This window comes from Metopolophium dirhodum, chromosome 5 (assembly GCF_019925205.1).
Source record: "Metopolophium dirhodum isolate CAU chromosome 5, ASM1992520v1, whole genome shotgun sequence".
NCBI classification, from domain to species: domain Eukaryota; kingdom Metazoa; phylum Arthropoda; class Insecta; order Hemiptera; family Aphididae; genus Metopolophium; species Metopolophium dirhodum.
This window is the reverse complement of record NC_083564.1, coordinates 14,769,919-14,793,139: the sequence shown is the minus strand read 5'-3', so window position 1 is coordinate 14,793,139 and position 23,221 is coordinate 14,769,919. Positions and strand designations below refer to the sequence as shown.

At 29.2% G+C, this 23,221-nt stretch overlaps 1 protein-coding gene across 1 annotated transcript in view; it reads left to right on the top strand.

Annotated features, from left to right (window-relative positions):
- LOC132945002 (uncharacterized) overlaps window positions 1-23,221 on the top strand; it is a 28,672-nt gene extending 5,451 nt beyond the window's left edge. Inside the window, exons 5-17 of the mRNA XM_061014600.1 lie at window positions 1,536-1,550; window positions 1,833-1,883; window positions 3,334-3,393; window positions 3,481-3,537; window positions 3,685-3,732; window positions 3,969-3,998; window positions 5,047-5,067; window positions 5,241-5,285; window positions 5,351-5,374; window positions 13,364-13,399; window positions 15,855-15,887; window positions 19,671-19,724; window positions 23,052-23,221. Coding sequence (XP_060870583.1) covers window positions 1,536-1,550; window positions 1,833-1,883; window positions 3,334-3,393; window positions 3,481-3,537; window positions 3,685-3,732; window positions 3,969-3,998; window positions 5,047-5,067; window positions 5,241-5,285; window positions 5,351-5,374; window positions 13,364-13,399; window positions 15,855-15,887; window positions 19,671-19,724; window positions 23,052-23,068 — 491 coding nt within the window. The 3' untranslated portion in view covers window positions 23,069-23,221. The remainder of the gene's footprint in view (window positions 1-1,535; window positions 1,551-1,832; window positions 1,884-3,333; window positions 3,394-3,480; window positions 3,538-3,684; window positions 3,733-3,968; window positions 3,999-5,046; window positions 5,068-5,240; window positions 5,286-5,350; window positions 5,375-13,363; window positions 13,400-15,854; window positions 15,888-19,670; window positions 19,725-23,051) is intronic.

Here is a 23,221-nt window from a genome sequence, read left to right as displayed (position 1 = left end):
TTGTGACTATGGATTTTTAATTTTTTTCATCTGCTTTTGAAACAATATACTATAAGCCTAGAAAAAAAAATAATTAAAAACCTACTGTAAATTATAACCAAAATAATGTTTTTTTTTTAATTTTTTTTTTGTGACTTTTTTTGTCACCTTTCAGGACAGTAAAAATGCTTAGATTTTCTTCAACAGTAGTTTTTCTGATAGAAAAGTGAATCTAGTTGGTACTTTAGGGGGTCAAAAGTTAAAATTTAGTAGTTTTCAAAAGCGCCGTGAAAAACAAAAAAAAATTAAAGAATAACGGGAATTTTTATGCAAAATCAGTTTTTGAGAAAACAGTTTCGGTTTTTGGTGCAACTCTAAAATAAATGACCACAGGTACATGAAATTTGACTGCATGTTTATATAAGTATTTTCTATACACCATAACATTTTCCAAATATTTTGACTTATTTTGAGCTGTTTAAGGACATTTTAAGTTTCCATTTTTTTAGTTTTTGTTTCTATCAATAAAATTGTATTTGTTGGTTAAAAAAGCTTGAAAATTTAATAGATGGCTCCTAGTATTTTGTTTCAAAGGCAGATGAGAAAAATTAAAAATCCATACTCACACTTTTTTTCATAATCATTTAAAGTACAAATATTGACAAATTACGTTCAAATAACAACAATTTGCAAATTATTTTGATTTAGAAAATCATAAAAAATTTTCTTTTTCATTTTAAGATTTGAAAATGTAATACAATATTCCTAATAAATTTGTCTACCTTCATCACTAAAAAAAAATGTCTATAAGAAAGTCAAATTAAATTTTTATTAGCGTTTGAAATCAAATTTTTACAACATTAGATATTCACTCGATTTCTCATGTAGGGATTTTCTTATTTTAATGTAATTAAAAAATGAAAGACTGTAGATACTTGAAAATTACACTGAATGTTTATATTTTAATTTCCTATACACCACAAAATTTTGGAAAAATTTTGACTCTTTTTGAGCTGTTTACGGAAACGGTCAGTTTTCAATTTTTTTAGTTTTTTCTTTCTATAATTGTCAATAAAATTATATAAGTTTAGCCAAAAAGCGTGAAAGTTTAATACAAGGCTCCTGATATATTGTTACAATAGCAATTGAAAAATATTAAAACTAAATATGCACAAATATTTTTTATAAGCATTTAAAGTTTGAACTATGACCAAATTTATCTAATTTAAAATTTAATAATTATATTGTAGTTATATATGTATAAGATGTTCAACTTTTATAGCTAAGGATTGAAAATTTAAAACAAGGTTCCACGTAAATAGGTTATATATAAATTACTTTATTCACAATAATATCATCAAATATACTTGGTAATATCATAGGCTGACTGACCGTTTTCGCTCAGAATCGTTTTTCTTATACAATGAAATTATTTTATCATTAAATTCAAATTTTGTTGAAATATATTAAAAAAAAAATAATATTTTATCAGATCAACAAATGTTTTAACTTCAAAATTATTAATTTTAACCATTGTAAATGTTTTGTTCCAACAGATCCATATTATTATTGTAAGTGTTGGATTTTAATAACAATCATCTTCATTCTAGTTTATATAATAAAGGCCTATAATATCAAATCTTTATAATAATTAAAAAACTGGTTTTTTTTTACGGACTTTGAAAAAGTGTTATTGTTGTGATATAATATGTATCTTTCAATATATAACTAAATGTATATATAATTCCATGTACTGTCAATCATCTATACAACTGATTACATTTTTTTATCTTATATAAATTTTTATTTTATCAAGTTATTTATATATACAAAAAAAATTCATTTTTCTTTAGTTTTACCATTCTCTTTACATTGGGTTGACATCAGCGTCTTTCAACGAATTAGTAAGATTTTATTTATAAACCATTTTATTTTAAATAAAGCATAATATAGTATTGTTTGTGTAAGTTCTTTGTTTATTTTACATATAATGATCACAAAAAATAAGTTCTTCTAAAATGTGTTGGTGGTCATTCATTACATCGTTAACTTATTTTTACAGTTGAAGAAACAGGGACTTTTTGGATTTGAAATATTTGCATATTATATAAACAAATAAACAGTGCAACTTTACGAAACATTTTTCTGTCTTAGTGTGGTCAATTTTACAGCATTGCTGTATTGTATGATATCCTCATCTTTAAAGCCAACAAATAACTTTATAGAGTGTCTAGCATAATAGTTCACTGTTTTTAGGCCTTCAAACTGCATACTCCTTACGAGCCACTTTTACAATCTTTGAATCTTCATTCCTTGCAAACTAGGAAGTTACAATTTGGTTTATTTTTTCTCTATCAAGTGTTATTTCACGGTCGTGATGGTTGCCAGTTGGTAGTCATCACCTCTGTAATATTTTGGAGATACGGATTATAGAGTGGTGTTACTAATTACACTATTGTACGGAACTAACTATTCAATCTAGAACGAATATAATTTTGGTAATATATAATAAGGGCAAATGCGCGTGTTCGTTTTGTTGCTATATTATACTTGCTATATATAGTAGATTTGTAAATATTAAAAAAAGAAATATAGATCTTGTTTTGTAAATAAAAAGGTGCCTTGTTCTAATAAATGTCTAAAAATTTTTGAGTGGGAGGGTTGTCCTAACTTAATATTATCCCCCTGAGGTGAAGTCTCAATACGCCACTTTGATCGTGTGGATAACCGCATTTAGGCGTCTTTTAGGTGGTGGGTGGAGGTATATGTAGTGTGAAGTGGATTGAGCCTGTTGAGCTTGGTAGTGAACTGTGGAAATTTGTAGGTAGCGCGCTTTTAATATGATCTTGTATTTTAATTATTTTTAGGTCTTTATGTAGGTTTATGTTATGTATGAGCTATGGTGCGTTTGTTATAACTTTGTAGCTTTTTATACCAGGCCTCTCTTATATGGTTTGCTTTATTATACAGTGTAATATGTGACACATATAGAGACGGCGAGAAACTATAAGTGTATATTATAACCTTTCACAACAGCTGCTGATAACGTACTGTTATTGATAATAAATAAATAATATCAATGTCTCTGAACTATGTACAAATAGAGAACGATAAACACGATAAACATAAATAATGTGAGATTTAATTTTCTTGATACCTTTCATGATTTTTGAATATATTATTATGTCTTATATAGAGGCACTTATCATAAAAGAAAAGTTTGTCAATTCCATAAGTAATTTATTAGGACAACTATTGCATAAGAGTTCATGTTCTCCAAATCTATATTATTTTACTGAAAACTTTAATGTTATGGTAATTCTATTTAGTAATTTTTTTTTTTTTTATATTCAGGTGAACTCGATGGATTTAAAAAGATGTATATGAAATATTCATTAACTGCCCACTCAAATGGTAAACTGTTTTGCATAATGATTTACTATTTTAAATCATTAATTTATTTGAATATAAAAATTAAATTGCCTAAATTAATATTTTTAGAGCTACGGTATATTAGCATTGATCCTAAATATTGGCATAAGAGACCGAAATTCTATAGTAAATATATTACGTTTATTATACAAAAATCTAAAATCACATTGTACCTATAAATAAATACCTTAATATATCTAATTAATATATAATATAATTAAGTTTATTAATTTTATATCAATATTAATATAATATTTTACATAACTTGTGAAGGATTGAATATAAATATTACAAGTGCGTGTGCTCTCCACAATTTAAGAAGTGAGCCATTTAATAGTTAACCAAATAATACCAATATAATGTAATTTTAAATCAATAATAAAAAATAACTGTTGGTTAGGTTTGCACTATTAAATATGTATATCAAACATAAATGAACGTTAAAAATAATCAACAGATTGTACAATTTAATTTTAAATGTTTTAAAACATACGTACCAGTACGGAAGTAACTATAGGTACAAAATAATTTAAACGATACCAAAATTGACTTTTCAGGTTTTTATTTCAACATTGTTGAAGACTATAGTATGTATCATAATTTAATTTATTTTTTCGTTTAAGTCATTCAAAGGAAATTAATAATTTGTTTATAGTTTTATTCACACAGTCCATTGTTTAAAATACAGAACAAGGACACTTAGTATTATATATTTTTATTTTTTTTTTTTTTGGTTGAGGTCATTAGTCTGTTGAACTGTTGGGGAGGGTACTGTAAGTTTTGAACACGCGTGTGTTTGTTTTGTCAGAATTTTTAAGTGGGCACCCGTTGGTATCTCCCATGCCCGGGTGGGGGTGGCAGCCTCTCTCTCCAGACATCGTGACTGTTAAAATATCTAATTTTTCAGGAGAGCATTTTTAAGGTTTGTTATCAAATATCTTTTTATCATATAGGGATAATTGTTTATAACTAATATTGAAAAATCAGGTATTTTTTCTATAACAATATAACATGCAAATATAGCATCTCACTGTTTTAGTTAATTCTTTAAAAATAAAAATCAACAAAAAAACAATTTGAAGTAAAAAGGTTCTATTTAAAGGATTATTTTACTCTCTTAATATTTTTAATTAATAGATAAAACCTATTTACCCTATACCACATTACACAATTTTGATCAGTCAGGCCAATATAATATGATAATAGGATATAATTTTATCTAAAACGTCAATCATTAAAATTTTATTAAATCACTTTTTATTTAAATTATTCTGTATAAATGTATAGTACTGTGATGCAACATTAAATACATTTAATACCTAATAAATTCGTAAAAATAAAATAAAATAGAATCAAAATTCAAATTTCATCTTGAATCTTGAATCTCAAAATAATTGTGCAAATGCCACTTTAAAATTTGAATTTTGGAAAATGCTTTCTTAGCGCACACTTACCACAAAGCTTGTCTATCATTGTTTAGGCTTTACGTTGATCAGCCATTGAGACAGTCAGTACACGTTCGACTATAATATATTATAGCCATCCCGTACGACGTTCCTCGTGAGACTAGATTATGCGAGCAGTACATTGTCAGGTTATACTGTCAAGATAATATAATATTATTATACTTTGCAGACCCCGAGGCGAAAGTAAAACGTAAGTGTATACTTAGGGGCTTAAATTTTTGAAATACATAACAAGTTCCACTTATAAATACTAAATGTCAAAATTTAAATCATTTATATCTAACTTCGTTATTTCTTAGTAAATACTAAATATGTATCAGTTTCATAATATAAATATGTAATTAACCTTTATGTTAACCTCAGAAGTCGAGAAGAATCGTACCCAGTGTACACATAATATACCAGCTAGTGAGTATTAATAAATGTGTTATCTGTTGTACTTTAGAAAATAATAAATTCATTTACATTTTCAGCACCAAAAGAGATGAAGAAGCCAAGTAATTAAATTTAATATTTAATTTTAGCCTTTACAAATCAGGTTGTAATACGTTTGAAAACTAACTCCTTATTCTTGCAAAAATTAATAGCTATTTATGGCTTATGCTATAGGCCGGATACATTGATGCTCTTATCTCGATGCGTGTATTGAGTTCTCACTCCTTCCAAAAGATCTTACATTCCTTTTGCAATTGCTTTTCACAGCACTGATCGTGGTATGGATAATCCAGATGATCGACTGAGCACCCTATATTATTCAAATTATAACAAATAATTGTTAAGAATTGTATTTTACACATTTATATTTATTTTGTTAATTATGCACAGTTATTATTAATTATAGTAGGTAACATTATTTATTTTATTTGCCTAATTTATTAAGTTTAATTTTGGTGAATTAATATATATTATATTTGTCAAATTACACTAAGATATCATGGCTGATCAGTAATAATAAATACATTACTAAATAGTAACTTAACTTTTTAACACTTTAATGCTTAGCCTCAAGTTATACCTTATTTGGTTGTATGTATATCTTAATTAAACATTAAGAATATTTACTATTAGTACTGTGGGTAATGTAAATATTATAATAACGTGAATGTCACCAGTATCAAATTATTCAAGTATTAGAATTCTCCATACTTGGTAAAATTTTCAAACTATTCTGACTCTTTTTGCGCTATAGCCATGATAATTTTTTTACATTTTTTACGTTATACATATTTAAAAATGTATTATTACCTATTTATGTATAGTATATTGATCGACGTCAATAATCGTGTGATAGCTGAAAGGTATAACAATAACGATAAGATAATTATAGATACTAGATACCTAGTACCTTATAGTTGCTTAATTGCAATTTAAGATATACAGGTTGCGTATCGAACTCCCATAATTTGACCGGTGAACTAACTATCTGAAACAGCTGTTCCCAGTACTAATAGGCAATAGCGCACCTTGAAGACAAATTTAAAGATTCAATATAATACTATAATAGTATAGGTAATATTGGTATCAAAAGCAGATAACCGTGGTGCGCTAGTGATTCTGGGCCCTCAGCTGTTTCGTTATAGGCCGATGTTTAACCTGTATATCTTAAACCGTGAATGCAATGCCGAGAAAGTAGAAACTTGTAGCATGTTAATAACGGGCAAGACCCCGTTCGCCCAAAAATGACCTTTCGCTTTTCACCCAAGAATATTATATAGCACTTTTCACCCACATTTTTATAACACACACTTTGGAAAACACTTACTTTAAATTATATCTAACATAATAATAAATTTGTTATATTTAAATTATTTATTTAGGTAAATTAGTTTTATATAGCCATTTAGCATTACCTAGAGAGTACCACGAGGAGGTGGCTTTTATTACACTCCAAAAATGTATTGTGTTTGTTAATTGCACATTTATAGAATTTTTATATTATGTAAGTAAGTTTTTATCAAAAATATAAATCGTCAAAATATTATTACCTATTTGTTAGTATTGTAGTATTAGATAGAATAGTTAAATGACACTGATTTAATCAAATCATACCGATTAATTATTGTTCCTGCTTTATATTGCTGTATTTTTTCCTCATTTTTTCGCTGTCGATCCATAATTTTTTTTTATCTTTGGGACACCTTTGTAAATGAATACTATTTAATTGTATGTAGACCTTGGTTTGAATTTAATTTATAACACTTAACCAGGCACTTATTGGTGGAGAAATATGATTAAAACTTTTGTCAAAAAAAGAATGAAAAGATTCACACGCGTTGGTTGTTCTTATTAATTCCGACGTATTAGATGCCCTGCAAATACTCGGTGGAAATAAACTATCTTCAGATATGTAAGTATCGGTTAAATAATCACAGTAATTTGTTAGTTTGTCATTTACTGGACAGTCAGATAGTAGGTCTTCAACGAAACAATTTGACACTTCATCTGGATTTAAAAATACTAAACCAAATGTATACTGTATCCACTTACCAATTTCTGAAGATTCGTCTTTATAGAAAGAAGTTAAACCACACTTTTGAATATTTCTCCACCATGATTGAGTTAAGTGAAACCGACATCCAATTATTGTTGTATTCGGCCAGACATTTTCTATAGCTTTATGAATAGCTAATTCAAAATCAACTTTATATTTATATACTATTATATACTTATATAGTTTCCAAATATTATAAAGATAAGATTAAAATATTGAGCGGCCCATTGTAGATATAGGATGTATATATAGTGTTTCCCAAAGTGTGTATTATAAAAATGTGGCTGAAAAGTGCTATATAATATTCTTGGGCAAAGAGGGAAAGTAGTTTTAAAATATTTGGGCGAAAAGAGTACCGCCCGTTAATAAGATAGGTATTATACTATTATCATAATTGTCGGCGAATAGGTTTTTTAGGCAAATACTAGGTGTCAGCACATTGGGAGTCGGCGAACTGGGAACAAATCCTTCATAAGGGTCTATCCATTATATATTATCTAAGCTATCCAACGTGTTGATTTGCTGTTTCTACAGTCTGCACATAAACCGCACGGGTTTTCCCCCTCTACATGATCAGTTGTTAGTCTGTTGCGTCAGCGTGTGGAATGGGGATGCAATCCATGCATCTACTCGTGGCTTCAGAACCAAAAAGTGCTAAATCATTTTTTTCGTAAATCCACTTTTTGATATAAATGAGTTTATTAGTCAATGGTCTATAATCCAAGCTCACATCCAACTTTGTAGGTTGATTATTTAAGGAGTTATCCAGAACTATAAGGTGGTAAATCGGTCAAATTTACACTTTGGTTTTTTTGCTAGCGATCTAAATAGCACCTTTTGGTTCTTATGTGAAAACCAAAAGGTTCAATCTACACGATAAAATAATATAGTGATAACCAAAAAGTACTATCTCATTCATTGTATCAACCATACAGGGGGGCATCAAGAGGGGGGGGACAAAAGGAGCAGTTGCTCAAGGTGGCAGGAGTGGCCAAATATTTAGAGGCGGCGAAAAAAGTCGATAATGTCGTTTGTACTATAATAAAAAACAAATATTTAGTAAAATAGATATTAATTATTTTAGTTTACGAATTTACGATGTCAATTGTTGGAATATCTAAAATCGTAATGGAATCTAATATTAGAACAATTATGTACTTATTGTGAGAGAACTCTGTTTATGGACCTTGTTTTCGTAATACCTAATACCTACTACCTATACGTACTAATCGTACTATTTTTTATATTATCACTATTCACTACATTTATTGATATGTTATAGCCTCCGGGACACCGAGATGCCCGCATACGATATTGCCATCAGGTACCGTTGTACCTAATTATTTGGGGGGACTCAAGCCAGGAGGGCCTCTCCATAGCCATATTGCTTAGTACCACAGAATATAAAAAATAGTACTAATTACTAGATTTTGAACTGGGGGGACTTGACAGATATTAAGGGGGGACGAAGTCCCCCCCAAGCCTCCCCTATTTGCGCCAATGAACGGTTTTTTTACAAAATTATTCAATTCCCATTTGGAATTAACTTTTCCCAATGTTTTAATTGTCTTAAGGATATATGCATGTATGCCATGCTCCAACGCATGGATCTCTGTCCTCAGAAGAATTAAAAATTACCTTCCATCAACACTTTCACAAGACAAAACATCTTCCTTGACGCTATTGGATTGAACATTTAAACCAAGGCTCCACGTAAATAGGTTATATATAAATTACTTTATTCACAATAATATCATCAAATATACTTGGTAATATCATAGGCTGACTGACCGTTTTCGCTCAGAATCGTTTTTCTTATACAATGATATTATATCATTGAATTCAAATTTAACACCATCCATTACAGTGACCCACTTGTAACCTACTGTACAGCAGAGCGACATCCACTTATCCACCTTTTTTGTAATTATATTGTATAATGTTTGTTCGATAAAATTTTTTTTTTGGTTATTTACATGTAAAAATGGCGTATACTGAATTCGGGGCGTCATATTTATGTTTACTGCCCCATACACTGTCCCTTAATACGTCCCTGCTACCATACAATAATAATATGATGGTACAATATTATTAATTATTGTACATTTATCAGCAAAGGAGAGATTTCTATAAAAAAAATTGTAAATTATAAATTAAGAAGGAATGGACTCAGGACAAATTTTAGTGGTGAGTTGGGAAGGGGGGGGGTATGAAAATTAAAACCATATATAATTTTTGATGTTTAATTATTTACAAGATTACATAATCTGAGAAAACTTCGCGGGGGGAGGGGGGTGGTTGAACCTTTAATCCTTGACCCCCTCCCAAATTTCTGCCTTGAAATAGGGATTACAAACGAAAAGCCAATGGCACATTATTATTTTGGGGTTGGTAATGTCTTAGTAAAAACACACATTTAATTCAGAACGAAACAGTTCTAATTAAGGGAAAAAAATTATATTAATAACCAAAAGGTTCTATGTGAAGAACTTTTTGGTCCTTACCAGAAATTTCTTAAAATTTTGTTTTTTTTTTTACGTTAAGTTTTGATTAAAAAAAAACAAATGATTGTAGTTAACGCAGAACAACTTTGTGAATTTTTAGATTTGATTCATTAGATCATTAAAAATCATTTATTACGAAAAAATATAATACAGTTTCAGTTGGAAAATAGTTTAAAATGGCTCTCCTGAACAATTTGATATTTTGATATACCACCTTTTGGTTCTGAGCCCACGTACTACTAGTTTTGGTCAGCGCACGGCGTTCTCTCGTTGGACATATTATAGATTCCTAGTGAGACGTGAAATGAGAATAAAAAATGAATTACTGTTTTTGATTTATTGATTTATATAATATACTTTGTCATAAATTTGTGTTGCTTATTGTGTTAGACTTTTGCTTAATTTTCTGCCAGTTTTAATTTCATTCGGCGCTACTACAGTACAACGATAAGATAACTAGATAGTAGATACTAGATAGTACCGTATAGATGTATAAAATTCTATGCCAAGAAAATGAAAACATGTGGCCAATATTATCATCATTGTCAGTGGATTGGTTTTTTTTTAAATTTTTAAAAAATCATTAATAACTGATGTTTTGGTCGAAAAACTGGGTGTCGGCGAATTGTGAGTCGGCGAACTGGGAACAAATCCTTCACATGGGTCTATCTTTGTATATGATATAATATGCTGTTCAACGTGTCTACATGACCAGTTGTAGTCAGTTGCGTCAGCGTGTGGAACGGTGATGCAGGGCTTCGCCTAGTTTTGGTCTGCGCGATACCCGTTCTGTAGTAAGAATATTTTCCAAATTTAAATAAGAATAATGAACACGGTTGGGTAAAAAGACTATTTTCTATTTCTTTGAAATACGAACATATTTCATAAGCCGCAAAAGAGCAATTAATTGAAATTAGAGAAGACTCAACTCAACTCTTGAAACCGAATTTATGAAAACGAACTTACTGAATTTTGATTAAGACGACAGCAAGAGTTTACTGTAATTTCGAAAGCGGCTTTACATATATTAATCCTTTTGCATCAACATATCTTTTTAAAACTGCATTTTCACAACTTCAAATTATAAAGATTAAAATAAATTTTAGATTATGCATTTCACAACAGTCTTTAGAAGCAAACTTGTGTATTTCAGTTTCAATCATCTGACATAATTATGTTATGCGAAAATATGCAGCCCAACCGTTACACTAAAGAAAATGGAAACGGAAAATGTCCGTAAATACCTCAAAATAAGTCAAAATATTTGGAAAATGTTATGGTGTATAGAAAATACTAATATAAACATTCAGTCAAAATTTCACGTACCTACGGTCATTTGTTTTAGAGTTACACCAAAAACCAAAATCGATTTTCTAGAAAACAGATTTTGCGTAAAAATTCCCGTTTTTCCTTAATTTTTCTTTTGTATTTCACGTCACTATTGAAAACTACTGGGAAATTACCTAACCTAACTTTTGACCCCCCCCCCCCCTAAAGTACCAACTAGATTCACTTTCCTATCAGAAAAGGTACTGTTGAAAAAAATCCAAGCACTTTTACTGTCCTAAAATGTGATGACAGACACAAAAAAAAATTAATAAAAAAAAACACACATCATTGTAAAATCAATACATTCATCGCTTCGCTCAGAATCTAAAAACAAACATAGATTATGCATTTCACAACAGTCTTTAGAAGCAAACTTGCGTATTTCAGTTTCAAACATCACACCTGACATAAATATGTTATTCGAAAATATGCAAGCCCAACCGTTACATTAATAGTTATCACATTTATTATTATTATTATTATTATTATTATTTACCTAGTCTTTGTTTGAAACCAAATAAACATTATTACTGAATATTTGTGTATTGCTTTATAGTTATTACCAATTCTTTTTTGTTTATACCTATATGTCTTAAGTTTTATACAACTATAAGATTTCATGTTTCAAAAATATATTAAAAAACAATTATTTTCTTTACATTTTAATAATTTATGTGTGTGAAATAGTGCATGTAAATTTAGTATAGAAAATTAGAATAAGAAAAAAAATTAATGGTTTTGATTGAGGGGGGGCCTTCACAGTTTTACATTAAATTTAGGGGGTGCTATAACAAAAAAAGGTTTAGAAGCACTGTTGTAGTTGGTCAGAAAAAAAATTTATAGTGAGAAATGAAATGTGAATAAAAAATTAATTGCTGTTTTTGATTTATTGATTTATATAATATACTTTGTACTTTTTTGCAAAGCTGGGCAAGTTAACCAATTTTTTTACTAGTTAAAGTTAAGTTATCCTAAAATAAAAAATAACTAAGCCAAGTTTAAGTTAGTTTTAAAAAGTTACTGAATTTGAGTAACTAATTTAAGTCACAAATTTTCATGAAAATAATAACTAAGAGAAGTTAAAAGTCAAGTTAATTTTTTTTTTAAATACCTTTAACTTACTTATAAACGTTTTTTTTTTATCTCATCGTAGGAAAATAACTAGTTTTGGTATAAAGTAAAACAAATTAATAACAAATGCACAGACTATATTATTTCATAAATTATAAAACTGTTTTAAATTATTGTTATAGCTGTACCTTACATACAGATCAAAATTATATATTTGCAGTATAATTTAAATATTAGTATTTATTTATTAAAAACAATTAAATAGTTGAATCTTGAAATATGATTTTTTTCCATTTGTTTCCATTAAAATACAATAGAAATATATAATAGAATATAGTATAATATAGTACCTATTTTATCATATTCTACTCAAAAAATATAAATTAATCTATTGCTGCTAGTTCTGCTATAAAGCAAACTTGTGAAATTAATAAGTATTTTCAGTTTTAAATGTTGTCTTATCTAAATTGTTCGCTTTTAAAAAATTAATTAAAAAATATTAAAAACATTATTTAAAACAGAAATTATTTAAAACATTGCTATAAAAAAGAAAATATTTACAGTTCACATTAAAATATAAAATATTAAAATGTTAGGTACTTCAAAAATATTTTTACAGTCCTAATTTCATCAGTTTATTAAAAGTAGTAATCAAACTATTAGAACTAATAGAAGTGTTCAAAATGACAAAATTACTTAATTTATCCTGGCGGTTCTCAAAAATATCAATGCAAATAGACAGTCTATTTGACAGTCTATTCATGAACTGTATACTAAGTATACAGTTCATGAATCATAATAAGAAATTTTTTGTAAATAACTTTCTACAAATAACTTTATTTTTATTAAAATAACTAAGTTAAGTTACAATTATTTATAAAAAGAAACAACTTAGTTACTAACTAAGTTATTTACTTCATTCTATTTTTTTTTTACTAGTTAAGTTAAAAATTATCAAAAAAATTAACTATTACCTTAATACCTTAACTTTTAACTTTTTAACTAGTTACTTCCCAGCTTTGCTTTTTTGTGTAGTGAGCTATACTGCTAACACTTAAAAATCATTGTATTATTTTTATTTTTATGTGCAGAACTGGATATAAAAGATATAGTGACGTTTGACAAAGGTACTCATTTTGAATATTTTTGAATATTTAAGAATTATTGATTTAAAATCTTACAATCTAGTAGGTAGGTATATATATTGTGATAAAGTTAGTGTTGAATTGATGTATTAAAAATGTATTAATTAATCCATTTTTTATCATTTATTTGCTAGTTTTAACCTCGGGCTAAGATATAATGGTTTGGTGTTGACATGGTGAGTGGTTGATGGGAGAGAGGGGAGACAAATTAATAGAAATTTTTAAAACTCTATTTAACCAAACCTGATAATATATTGTAATTAATTGGAATAATTTTTATCCAAAACAATATTTTTCAAAATGAGATACCCGTTCCTATAAGAAATATTATATTTTTTTTGTATATTATGTATGTATAATATATAGGTAGATATTATTTTTTAATATACTTAATAAGTATTAATATTATTATGACAATTTGATAATCTGTGGGTAAATATACAAGAAGTTACATCTCGTATGCGCAACAAAAAAAAAAAAAAAACACTTAATTCGGTGACTCTCGCTGATAATCAGCAACTATTTTTAGTATTAATTTAATACGCTATGGCTCCGTCCATAGTATCCAAGGACTAAGATATAATAGACTGGAAACGACGTGGTCGAGAGATGGTCACCAAAAGGTTCCTCTTTCGCACTGAATGTTTTCCCTATTTAGTCCCTAATTTATACAGATGTCGTAAACTATCAGTGCCTATTTCGACCCCCCTACCACCCCACTGTTCTCTTGTACATACATTCATAGCATCTGATAGGATGCTCGTTTCCGATCCAGTATATCATCCATATTATACAGTGGATAGGACATTTTATATCAATAAGTAATAACATATAGGGGGTAGCGTTCCCGAATAAGGAAGAGTGATGGCAATGTAAAATGTATATCTACTCAGCAAAAAAATGGGTTATCTTCCATGTATTAATAATAATAACCATGTAATCAATTTAATGGAGTATAAAAATACTTCCTGAGTGAGACAAAGAATTTGGAAACGTTCGATAAGAACTATATTCTATTCATTGTATATTATCTATGATTATATCTTATACTTTGTTTCAGAAGCACGGTTGTAGATATACTGGTTACTTACCATACTCTTATATTAAATTGCTTACAATACATGTACCATTCAATATGTTTTGTAATAAGGCACAAAACAATGTAATAAGGTTCTCCGTAGAACTAGATTGTAGTGAGCCATAGCCGCAAACTGTTGTACAGACTATGGTTCCTTAAGTTAACATTTCAAAAATATCACACAAGGAGCACTGGATAGTTCTTCTGTTTTATGATATTCTAATTATGAGGGGGTCCATTTATTTCATAGAGTTGTGCTAATAGTATATCTACAACCGTCAACCGTGTTTAAAAGAGAATATAGGCACAGAATAACTGTTATTCTGTGATATAATTTTCATGACTGGTTTACGTCAGCGCGCATCCCCCACCAAGAACCACCGATCCGCCACGAGCGCACTACCACCGTCATCTCGTAGTGAACCATATACAGCCGGTTATAATTACCACAACTAAAATATACGTATTTACTGTATCGCTAACCATTGTGAACAATTTATTTGAAATCGGTGTATACTCGTCAAACAGTTTCGATTGGTAACCGCCATGCACGACCGAGTGCAAGAGTGTGGAAAATTGGGCTTATGAGGTCTGCCAGCCGTCAGTTGCGATGGGAGAAAGCGGTATTACTAACCACTGTGTGACGGGGAGTATAAGACCATTCCCTCGGGGGTTTTTACACCTTTAGCCATCTGTCGCGAGGGCGGCTCCTTCACGCCTTTGGATGACGCGGTCACATTCTTCCGACGGGTTACTTCAGTGCGCCCTGGCGCCAGGCTGACGGTCCCCCGCCGGCTGCTCTCGTTCGAGATAGATCGGTGGGTTTCGTATAACCGCGTCGGCGAGCGCTGGATTCGACCCAGTCAAATAGCTCCCCTTCTACTAAGGCACTACTCCCGACAGCCCCCGCGAGGCCATCCACATATGTCGCGAACGCGCGGCCGGCGAGCGCGAGCACGCGAGGTACACGCGCGCGTCGGCCGGACGCACGCCACATAGCTCGACGGGCACTGAGAAAGCGGTATATTCTCTTTTGAAATAGAGATAATCTTATTAATTCATGTTATCAATCATCTAAGGAATTTAAGCGACGGGCACAGAAGATTAGACTGGCGGGTGTCCGTTAGGACACTAGGACTAGTGTTCGTAACCCGTTATATATCTAGTCGATGACGGATAGCATTGTTAATTGTTATTACCCATTGCAAGTCCCTGCACTTGATATGTATTTTGTGTGAAAATTTGGTTCCACTTTTAAACACTCGATACCAGTCCATTTTATTATTATAGTCCGTGGTTTTAACTATAAAATTAAATAAAAATACACACATTTCAATAAAGTATATAATTTATCAACAGTAATAGAAAAAAAAACCGATGATGATTTTACAGGTAATACAATTTGGAAATTTATTTATAACTACTTATAATAAGGATATAAGAAATTAACCGAATTTCTACAGTCAAAAAAAGTCCTTAGAAGTTCAAACATGGAGTAGGGTTTCTTATAAATAAGAATACTTTACAATGATAATATTATGTTAAGATATTTCAGATAATTATCATACGTGTAACTGTTAGATTATGTTATGTTAGGTTGCTAAAACATATTTGTACCTATAATAAATTACAAATCACTGAAGTGGTGTTCTACTAACACGGTCTTCTGTGTAGTCTATAATGTAACCAAATTGTACGTTTGATGAGAAAAAAATATATTTCATAATATATCTTATACTAATAGGCAAGGTATGCCCATAGATATTAAATAATGAATAGGCAATGGCTATATTAACAATATAAAGAAAAGAGTACCGGAATGAGGAATAGAAAAATACTATTTTTAACATTACCTCTCCTCCTGACAGAGGTCTTATCATAAAATTTTTTTTTTAATTTTTACAATCCGAAAATTGGTTAAATGATTATTGATTTTTCTCTCCAATTTTCTCTGTCTTCTATATTTGATTTTAGTTCTCTATACGTTCTTATTTCTGTGACTTCCGTCACTTGTTTCATGAAAGGTGTTCTTCCCAGGTTTGCCTTCAAATAATAGTATAATCGTAGTTATGTGAGAACTCTCCCTTGTTAAATTATAATCCATTTATTATCGCCAACCTCGGTGTATTCCATATTGAGTTTTGAGTATTCATTCATTCTCAAACCTTAACATTATTACCTTTTCTTTCCATGGAATTTTCAAAGTAATTCTTCAACACCAAACTTCGTAAGTTAATATTTTAGCTTTCTCTGCTTTCATTATATTCTATTTCTCTACTTCATAAAAAACTACAAACCACAAGAAGCTTTTTATTAGTGCTTTCCTGTTTTCCAGATTTAATGTATTTGAAGTGAAAAGGTTTTTCTTTCTATATTAGACTTTTGGCCTGTACTATCCTGTATACCGTATCTGTATGGGTTTTCCCATCATTTGTGATTTTTCTATCCAGGTATGTGAAGCTTTGGACTGTCTCCTGTAATATTTCATATACAACTACTATGTTTGCGTCTAACTTCTGCATATTGTAGTATATTAGAACATTAGTCTTCCGTTAATTCAATTTCATGCAGTATTCTTTTAAAGTATCATTAATTTTATCTTATCTTCTTAGCTTTCGTAATTCCTGAAAATCATACTTATATTTAATGTAAAGATTATATAAAATTCTTCTGTCGTTATAGTATATGTCAATAGTTTCCATACTCTTAAAAAGTTTGGCCCAGTTACAAGGTTATCTATTCCAGGTGATTTATTTGGTTTAAGTTCTTGTAAATCTCAAACACCATTCTCTTAATAATGGGTGTTCTATGTTGTATTGCACTCCGTCCTGCTTTAAAGACATTTGGATTGTGTTTGCTTGTTCGTTTTTATATAGTTTCTCCGTGTATTCTTTACATATCCTTAACTTTTCACCGCAATATATTATTGTCATTTTTCACTCACTACTTTTTAACATAGTTGATCTGCTTCTATATTCACTAAAAAATCTTTTTATAATTGTGTACACTTAGTCTCCTAAACATTTGGAAAAGCACTTTCAGGCATTCGCTTGTTCATGTTTGTTTTCTCTCCATTTACATTAATTTTTATTTTCATAATATATCATAATATGATATATATATATAAATAACTATCTGACATAGCAATGCTTAGCAAAAACTCCTTTTGGGCGTAACACGCTGTGGAAGCAATGTCTCTTGAAGTCTAAATTACACCATAATTTAATTTATAGCTATCCCAAACCGGATCTCGCGTTGTCAGTGAGATTCTCTTGTGATTATACGAGCAGTATATTATCAAATAGGAAATCTACATGTGGTAGATTGCGGACCCTTCGTGGTGCGTACGTAAGTGTATAATATAACTCTAAAGTATCAAAAAATCCAAAATATCGGTCCACGGAAATCCATTGTATATTATCTAAGCGTGGTACCAATAAACAGTAATATGAATAAATTACTCGTTGAATCATATCGTTAGAATTTACATAATCTTCATGGATTATACGGAATTCCGGTTAGGGAAATACTGCTCTTATGCCCCAATTGAACATACAAGAGATGATACCGAGGAAGCTTTATATGAAGAACTAGACTACAACTATATTGTATTAAAACAGTATTTCTTATTAGTATATGGGAAAAATAAAAAAAACGTGATGACTATAGGAGGATCAATTTATTATCAGCTATATACGAATGAGTGGGTGTGTGGGCAGTGGTGGTGGAATTATTTTGTCAAAGGGGAGATATGGCTGATTTTTTAACATACATTAATTAATGGCTATCAGATCTTAAACATTCAACAAAAGATCACGGGGATCTATACCCCTCATCACACTAGTTTGATGTGGCCACTATGTAATGAGTAATTGTTGCTATTGACTGTTGACTGTAGAGGTAAAAAAATTATTTCTACATTTATGAGAATGAAATTTAAAACAGGTCCGATTTGTGAGTAACTACAATGAAGGGATAACGCGTATATGTACACGTACGATATTCTTGTAAGTTGACACGGAGTGGCTCAGCCGATATACAGAAACTGTTAATGAGTATAATATATTAGACTCAATTTGGACAATCCAATAGTCAATAAATTTAATTTCTGTCTTAATGAAATATTTACATAGACTTATCTCTAATGTATTTAATTTTATATTAGAATACATATTATTATGTATTAAATATGGTAGATACATTTTAGCTTATTTATAAATTGTTTTAATTTTTAGGATAAAGTGTAAAGCAAAATTAGAAATATTAGAAGGAGCATTGTCGTCTGAGCGTAGGATTTTGGTTTTTCAAGGAACTTTCAAGTTCCATTATACATTAGTTGCACTGAAAACTCTAGAGAATTCGGCTTCGCAAATCGGGATAGGTAGGTACGTGAAAAAAAGTCAATACCTTCAATAGTCTGATTAGAATAGGCTGTATAGGTATTGTAATAGTTACTATACTACTGAAAAATACTTAAAATATTTAACTCATAAGTTATTTACTCCTGGCTTACATAGTTAGTAAGTAATAGTAAAAATATGTAACATTCATATTTGTACTCTTCAAAACATATCGTATATATTACCACGTTGAGGTCACCACAAAATGCGCAGGCCGGGAGCGACCAATAATATAACATGTTAAAATATTTCAGACAATTAACATACGTATAACTGTTAGATTATGTTATGTCAGGTTGCTAAGACATATTTTAAATTATAAACCGCTGAAGTTGTGTTCCACTAACGTCTAACACGGTCTTACGTGTAGTCCGTAGAGAACGTGTAATATTTTAAGACGAATTTCATTGAGTTATCAACAAAAATAATGTTACAAAACCGTACGTTTTTGATAAGAAAAAAAAATTATATTTCTTTATATATATTATGGCTTATATTAATACCCATAGATATTAAATAATGGATAGGCAATGGTTATATTCACAATTTAAAGGGAAGCGTGCCGAAATGGGGAAGAAAAAAAGACTATTTTTATCATTTGTATCAGCAACTTTTAACTAACATGAATTGGACTCAAGTTGGCCTAAACTTTACCTTAGCACGTGTCCTTGTATAACACATTTAATTATGAAATGCATTGTGTATGTACCAGTTTTGTATATAATAAGATTTTCAGAGTGAGAATTTAACTGTAAATTAATAATGCATTTTTTAGTTGCGCCGAAGTTTTACGATTTAACAGATAATGAACTTAACACCCTAAAAAAAAGTAAGTTTGATAAAATTACTAATTAAATTTTAAAAGAATATTGAGATGTCAAACATAATAATAACTAAGCCTGATTATCTAATAGTCAATACATTTAATTTCTGTCTCAATGAAATATTTTCATAGTCATACACTGATCTCTAATGTATCTCATTTTATATTCAAATGAATATATTACTATGTATTAAATATAGTACATTTTAGCTTCTTCATAAATTGATTTAATTTTTGGAATAGAGTGTAAATCAAAATTAGAAATATCAAGAGGGGCATTGTAATTATTTGAGTGTAGGATTTTATTTGGAAAAAAAGAAAATTCTGTACTGCAAATCGGGAGTAGGTAGGTACGTGAAAAATAATCAATAAGTACCTTTAATGGCTGTACATTGTATTAGTTACTATATTACTGAAAAATACTTAAAATATTTATATTTATATTAATATTGACTTACATTTTTTACTGTTATTCCTGGCAGTCTACTGAAGGTTTTAGTACCACTTTTTTAACATTTTAAAATATTTTTCACAAGGTTAGAATTATGAAAGTCACAATTATTATGCTAACGGAGTTGAATTTCGGGTAAGTTGCCAATTTACATCATCATGAAATTCTTTTGAATTCTCGATTAGGCGTTCTTACGATAACAACCATTTACAAGGATTTATAGAAATCAATTTACCGACATTAGTTGATGATCAAAAATATACTTTTAATGTTATTACAGAAAGCGTAATGAATAATCAAGGCAGAGTATTTTTCTTAGATGCTCTTGTTGGTACAGAAAAAACAATCCTTCTTAATTTGTTGTTGGCTCAAATTAGATCTTCAGGTAAAGTTGCATTAGCAGTTGCTTCATCGGGTATAGCGACTCTCCTCAGTGGCGACAGAACAGCTCACTCGACTTTCAAGTTGCCATTAAATAGTGTTGAGCAGTATCTCGATAAATGTATCTAGATAAAACTACAGCATCTTTATCTCATATAGATAAATAAAATATTAGGTATCTGCTTGTCATCTAACACAAACGTATAAATTATAATAATACTAAATGACCAGCCCATTGACCAACAATATATAAAATTAATAATAGTCAAAATAGAGTACATTAGTGCAGGTTACTAATGGCCAACACAACCACATTAAAATATTAAACGGCCCTTAAATCTAAACAAAACAATATAATAGTTATTCAAAAACTCACAGATTGTGGAGCGCAGACTGGCCAGCTGGTCTTGCACCTATGCTATAATAAATATTTGTGCAAAATGTGTGATATAAAAATATACCTAATAATAATATGTGGACTTCCTGGCCCATTAGTGTAGAAATAATAAATTATCAGTGATTTGCGCTTACGAATACAACTATAATATATGGCGAACTTCGCAAACGCTTTGTTTCAAATAAAATTTATGTGGTCATTAAAAGAGAGTTTTTCATCAAACCAGGCTCAAAGGAAATTGTGGATACTCTTGATCCAACTGTGGATTACATACACTTGATAAATTAATATTTGCAAAAGAATAATTGAAATGAATCGTCATTCTTTTCAAAGAAAAGGTAATCGTAGAACATTTTTTCATGTTTAAATATAAATCATTATTTTGACACCATCTAAAAATATTCTCCAAATCGAACTGCAGTTAATATTGAGACATCTATTATTCTAATTTCTCTTTTGCAGTAACTCTTTTGAATACGAAATAAATTTTGCGATAAAGTTTATAAAATTACAGAATAATATGGGGGATAAGTGATCTCTATCAGATACTCCTGAAGTAACACAAATTTGTTCAGAGAGTTAATATCCAAGGTCAAAATTCCTAGTTATTTTCAAAAGCGCCGAGAAAAACAAAAAAAATTATGGAAAACCGGGAAATTTTACGCAAAATCGGTTTTTGACAAAATCCATTTTGGTTTTTGGTGGAACTCTACAAAAAATTACCGTAGATATATGAAATTTTTACTGGTTTTTAATATTAGCATTTTATATACACGATCAAATTTTCAAAAAATTTTTTTTTGTATTGAACAGTTTACGGACATTAGATCTTCAAGTTTAGTATTTTTTATATAAATGTCAATAAAACAAAAAATTGTTGGGTAAAAAATCTTGAAAATTTAATACAAAGCTACTATTATATTGATACAATGACATTTAAAAAATATTAAAATCGTTAGTCACAATTTTTTTTTAATTAAGCATTTAAAGTTCAAATCTTGACGAAGAACGGGAAAAACATGTAAATTAGTAAATAATTTTGAGTCAAGAATTCATTTCTTTTTAAATCTAAGTTTTGAAAATGTAACACAAGATTTCATATAAATTTGTCTACCGTTATCAACAATGAAATGTCTACAAGCAAATCAAATTAAATTTTTACGAGCATTTCAAGTTCATATTTTTAAAATATTGGATATTCAATCGATTTCTCATGAACAGCGATTTTTTGTTGTAAATCAAAAACGAATAATCGTAAGAGATTTATATCATATATTTACTTTATCAATTTCTATACTTGATAAAATTTTCAAAATATTTTGACTTGTATTTAGCTGTTTACGGACAATTTCATATTTCATTTTTTTTAGTTTTTGTTTCTATAATTATCAATACAATTTTATTTATTGTGTCAAAAAGCGTCAAAATGTGATACAAGAATCCTGATATATTGTTTAAATATATCGTTTATCGGTATATTGTTTAAATTGCAGTTGAAAAATATTAAAATACGTAGGCACAATTTTCTTTTATAAGCATTTGAAGTTTGAATTTTGATAAGACATCAAATTTAAAATTTAATAATTATTTTGTTGTTAAAAATATATAAAATGTTCAACTTTTATAGCTAAGGATTGAAAATTTAAAATAAGGTCTCACATAAGTAGGGTATATATAAATTACTTTATTCACAATAATATCATCAAATATATTTGTTAATATCATAGGCTGACTGACCGTCTTCGCTCAGAACCGTTTTCCTTATACAATGATCATATATCATTGAATTCAAATTTAACACCATACATTACAGTGACTCACTAGTAACGTACTGTTTAGCAGAGCGACATCCACTTACCCGCCTTTTTTATTATTGAATCAATATTAACATCAGTTTTTTTAAAATAATTTTGGTAAATCCACAAAATAGGCACCTAATTGTTAATAGAGAATACGCTAAGATTAGGCTCCATATTTGACAATCGGTTTAGCCATGGAATAATTGGGTTATTTTTAAATCAAAAGGTATAGATTACATTATGTGTTGTATTCATTAATATAGTTATTAAATTAAAATTAATATGATTATTGTAATAATTTACAGTCACGAATTGTAAGTAATGTTTAGGTACTCACATTGTAATTGTATCTTATAATTAATAATATCCGTTATCAAACTAAATTGATATCCAATGCTAAAAACATTATTATCATGATTATGTTGCAACCGAAAAATAATAAGTAAATATTTTTATTAACGATTAATGCATACCT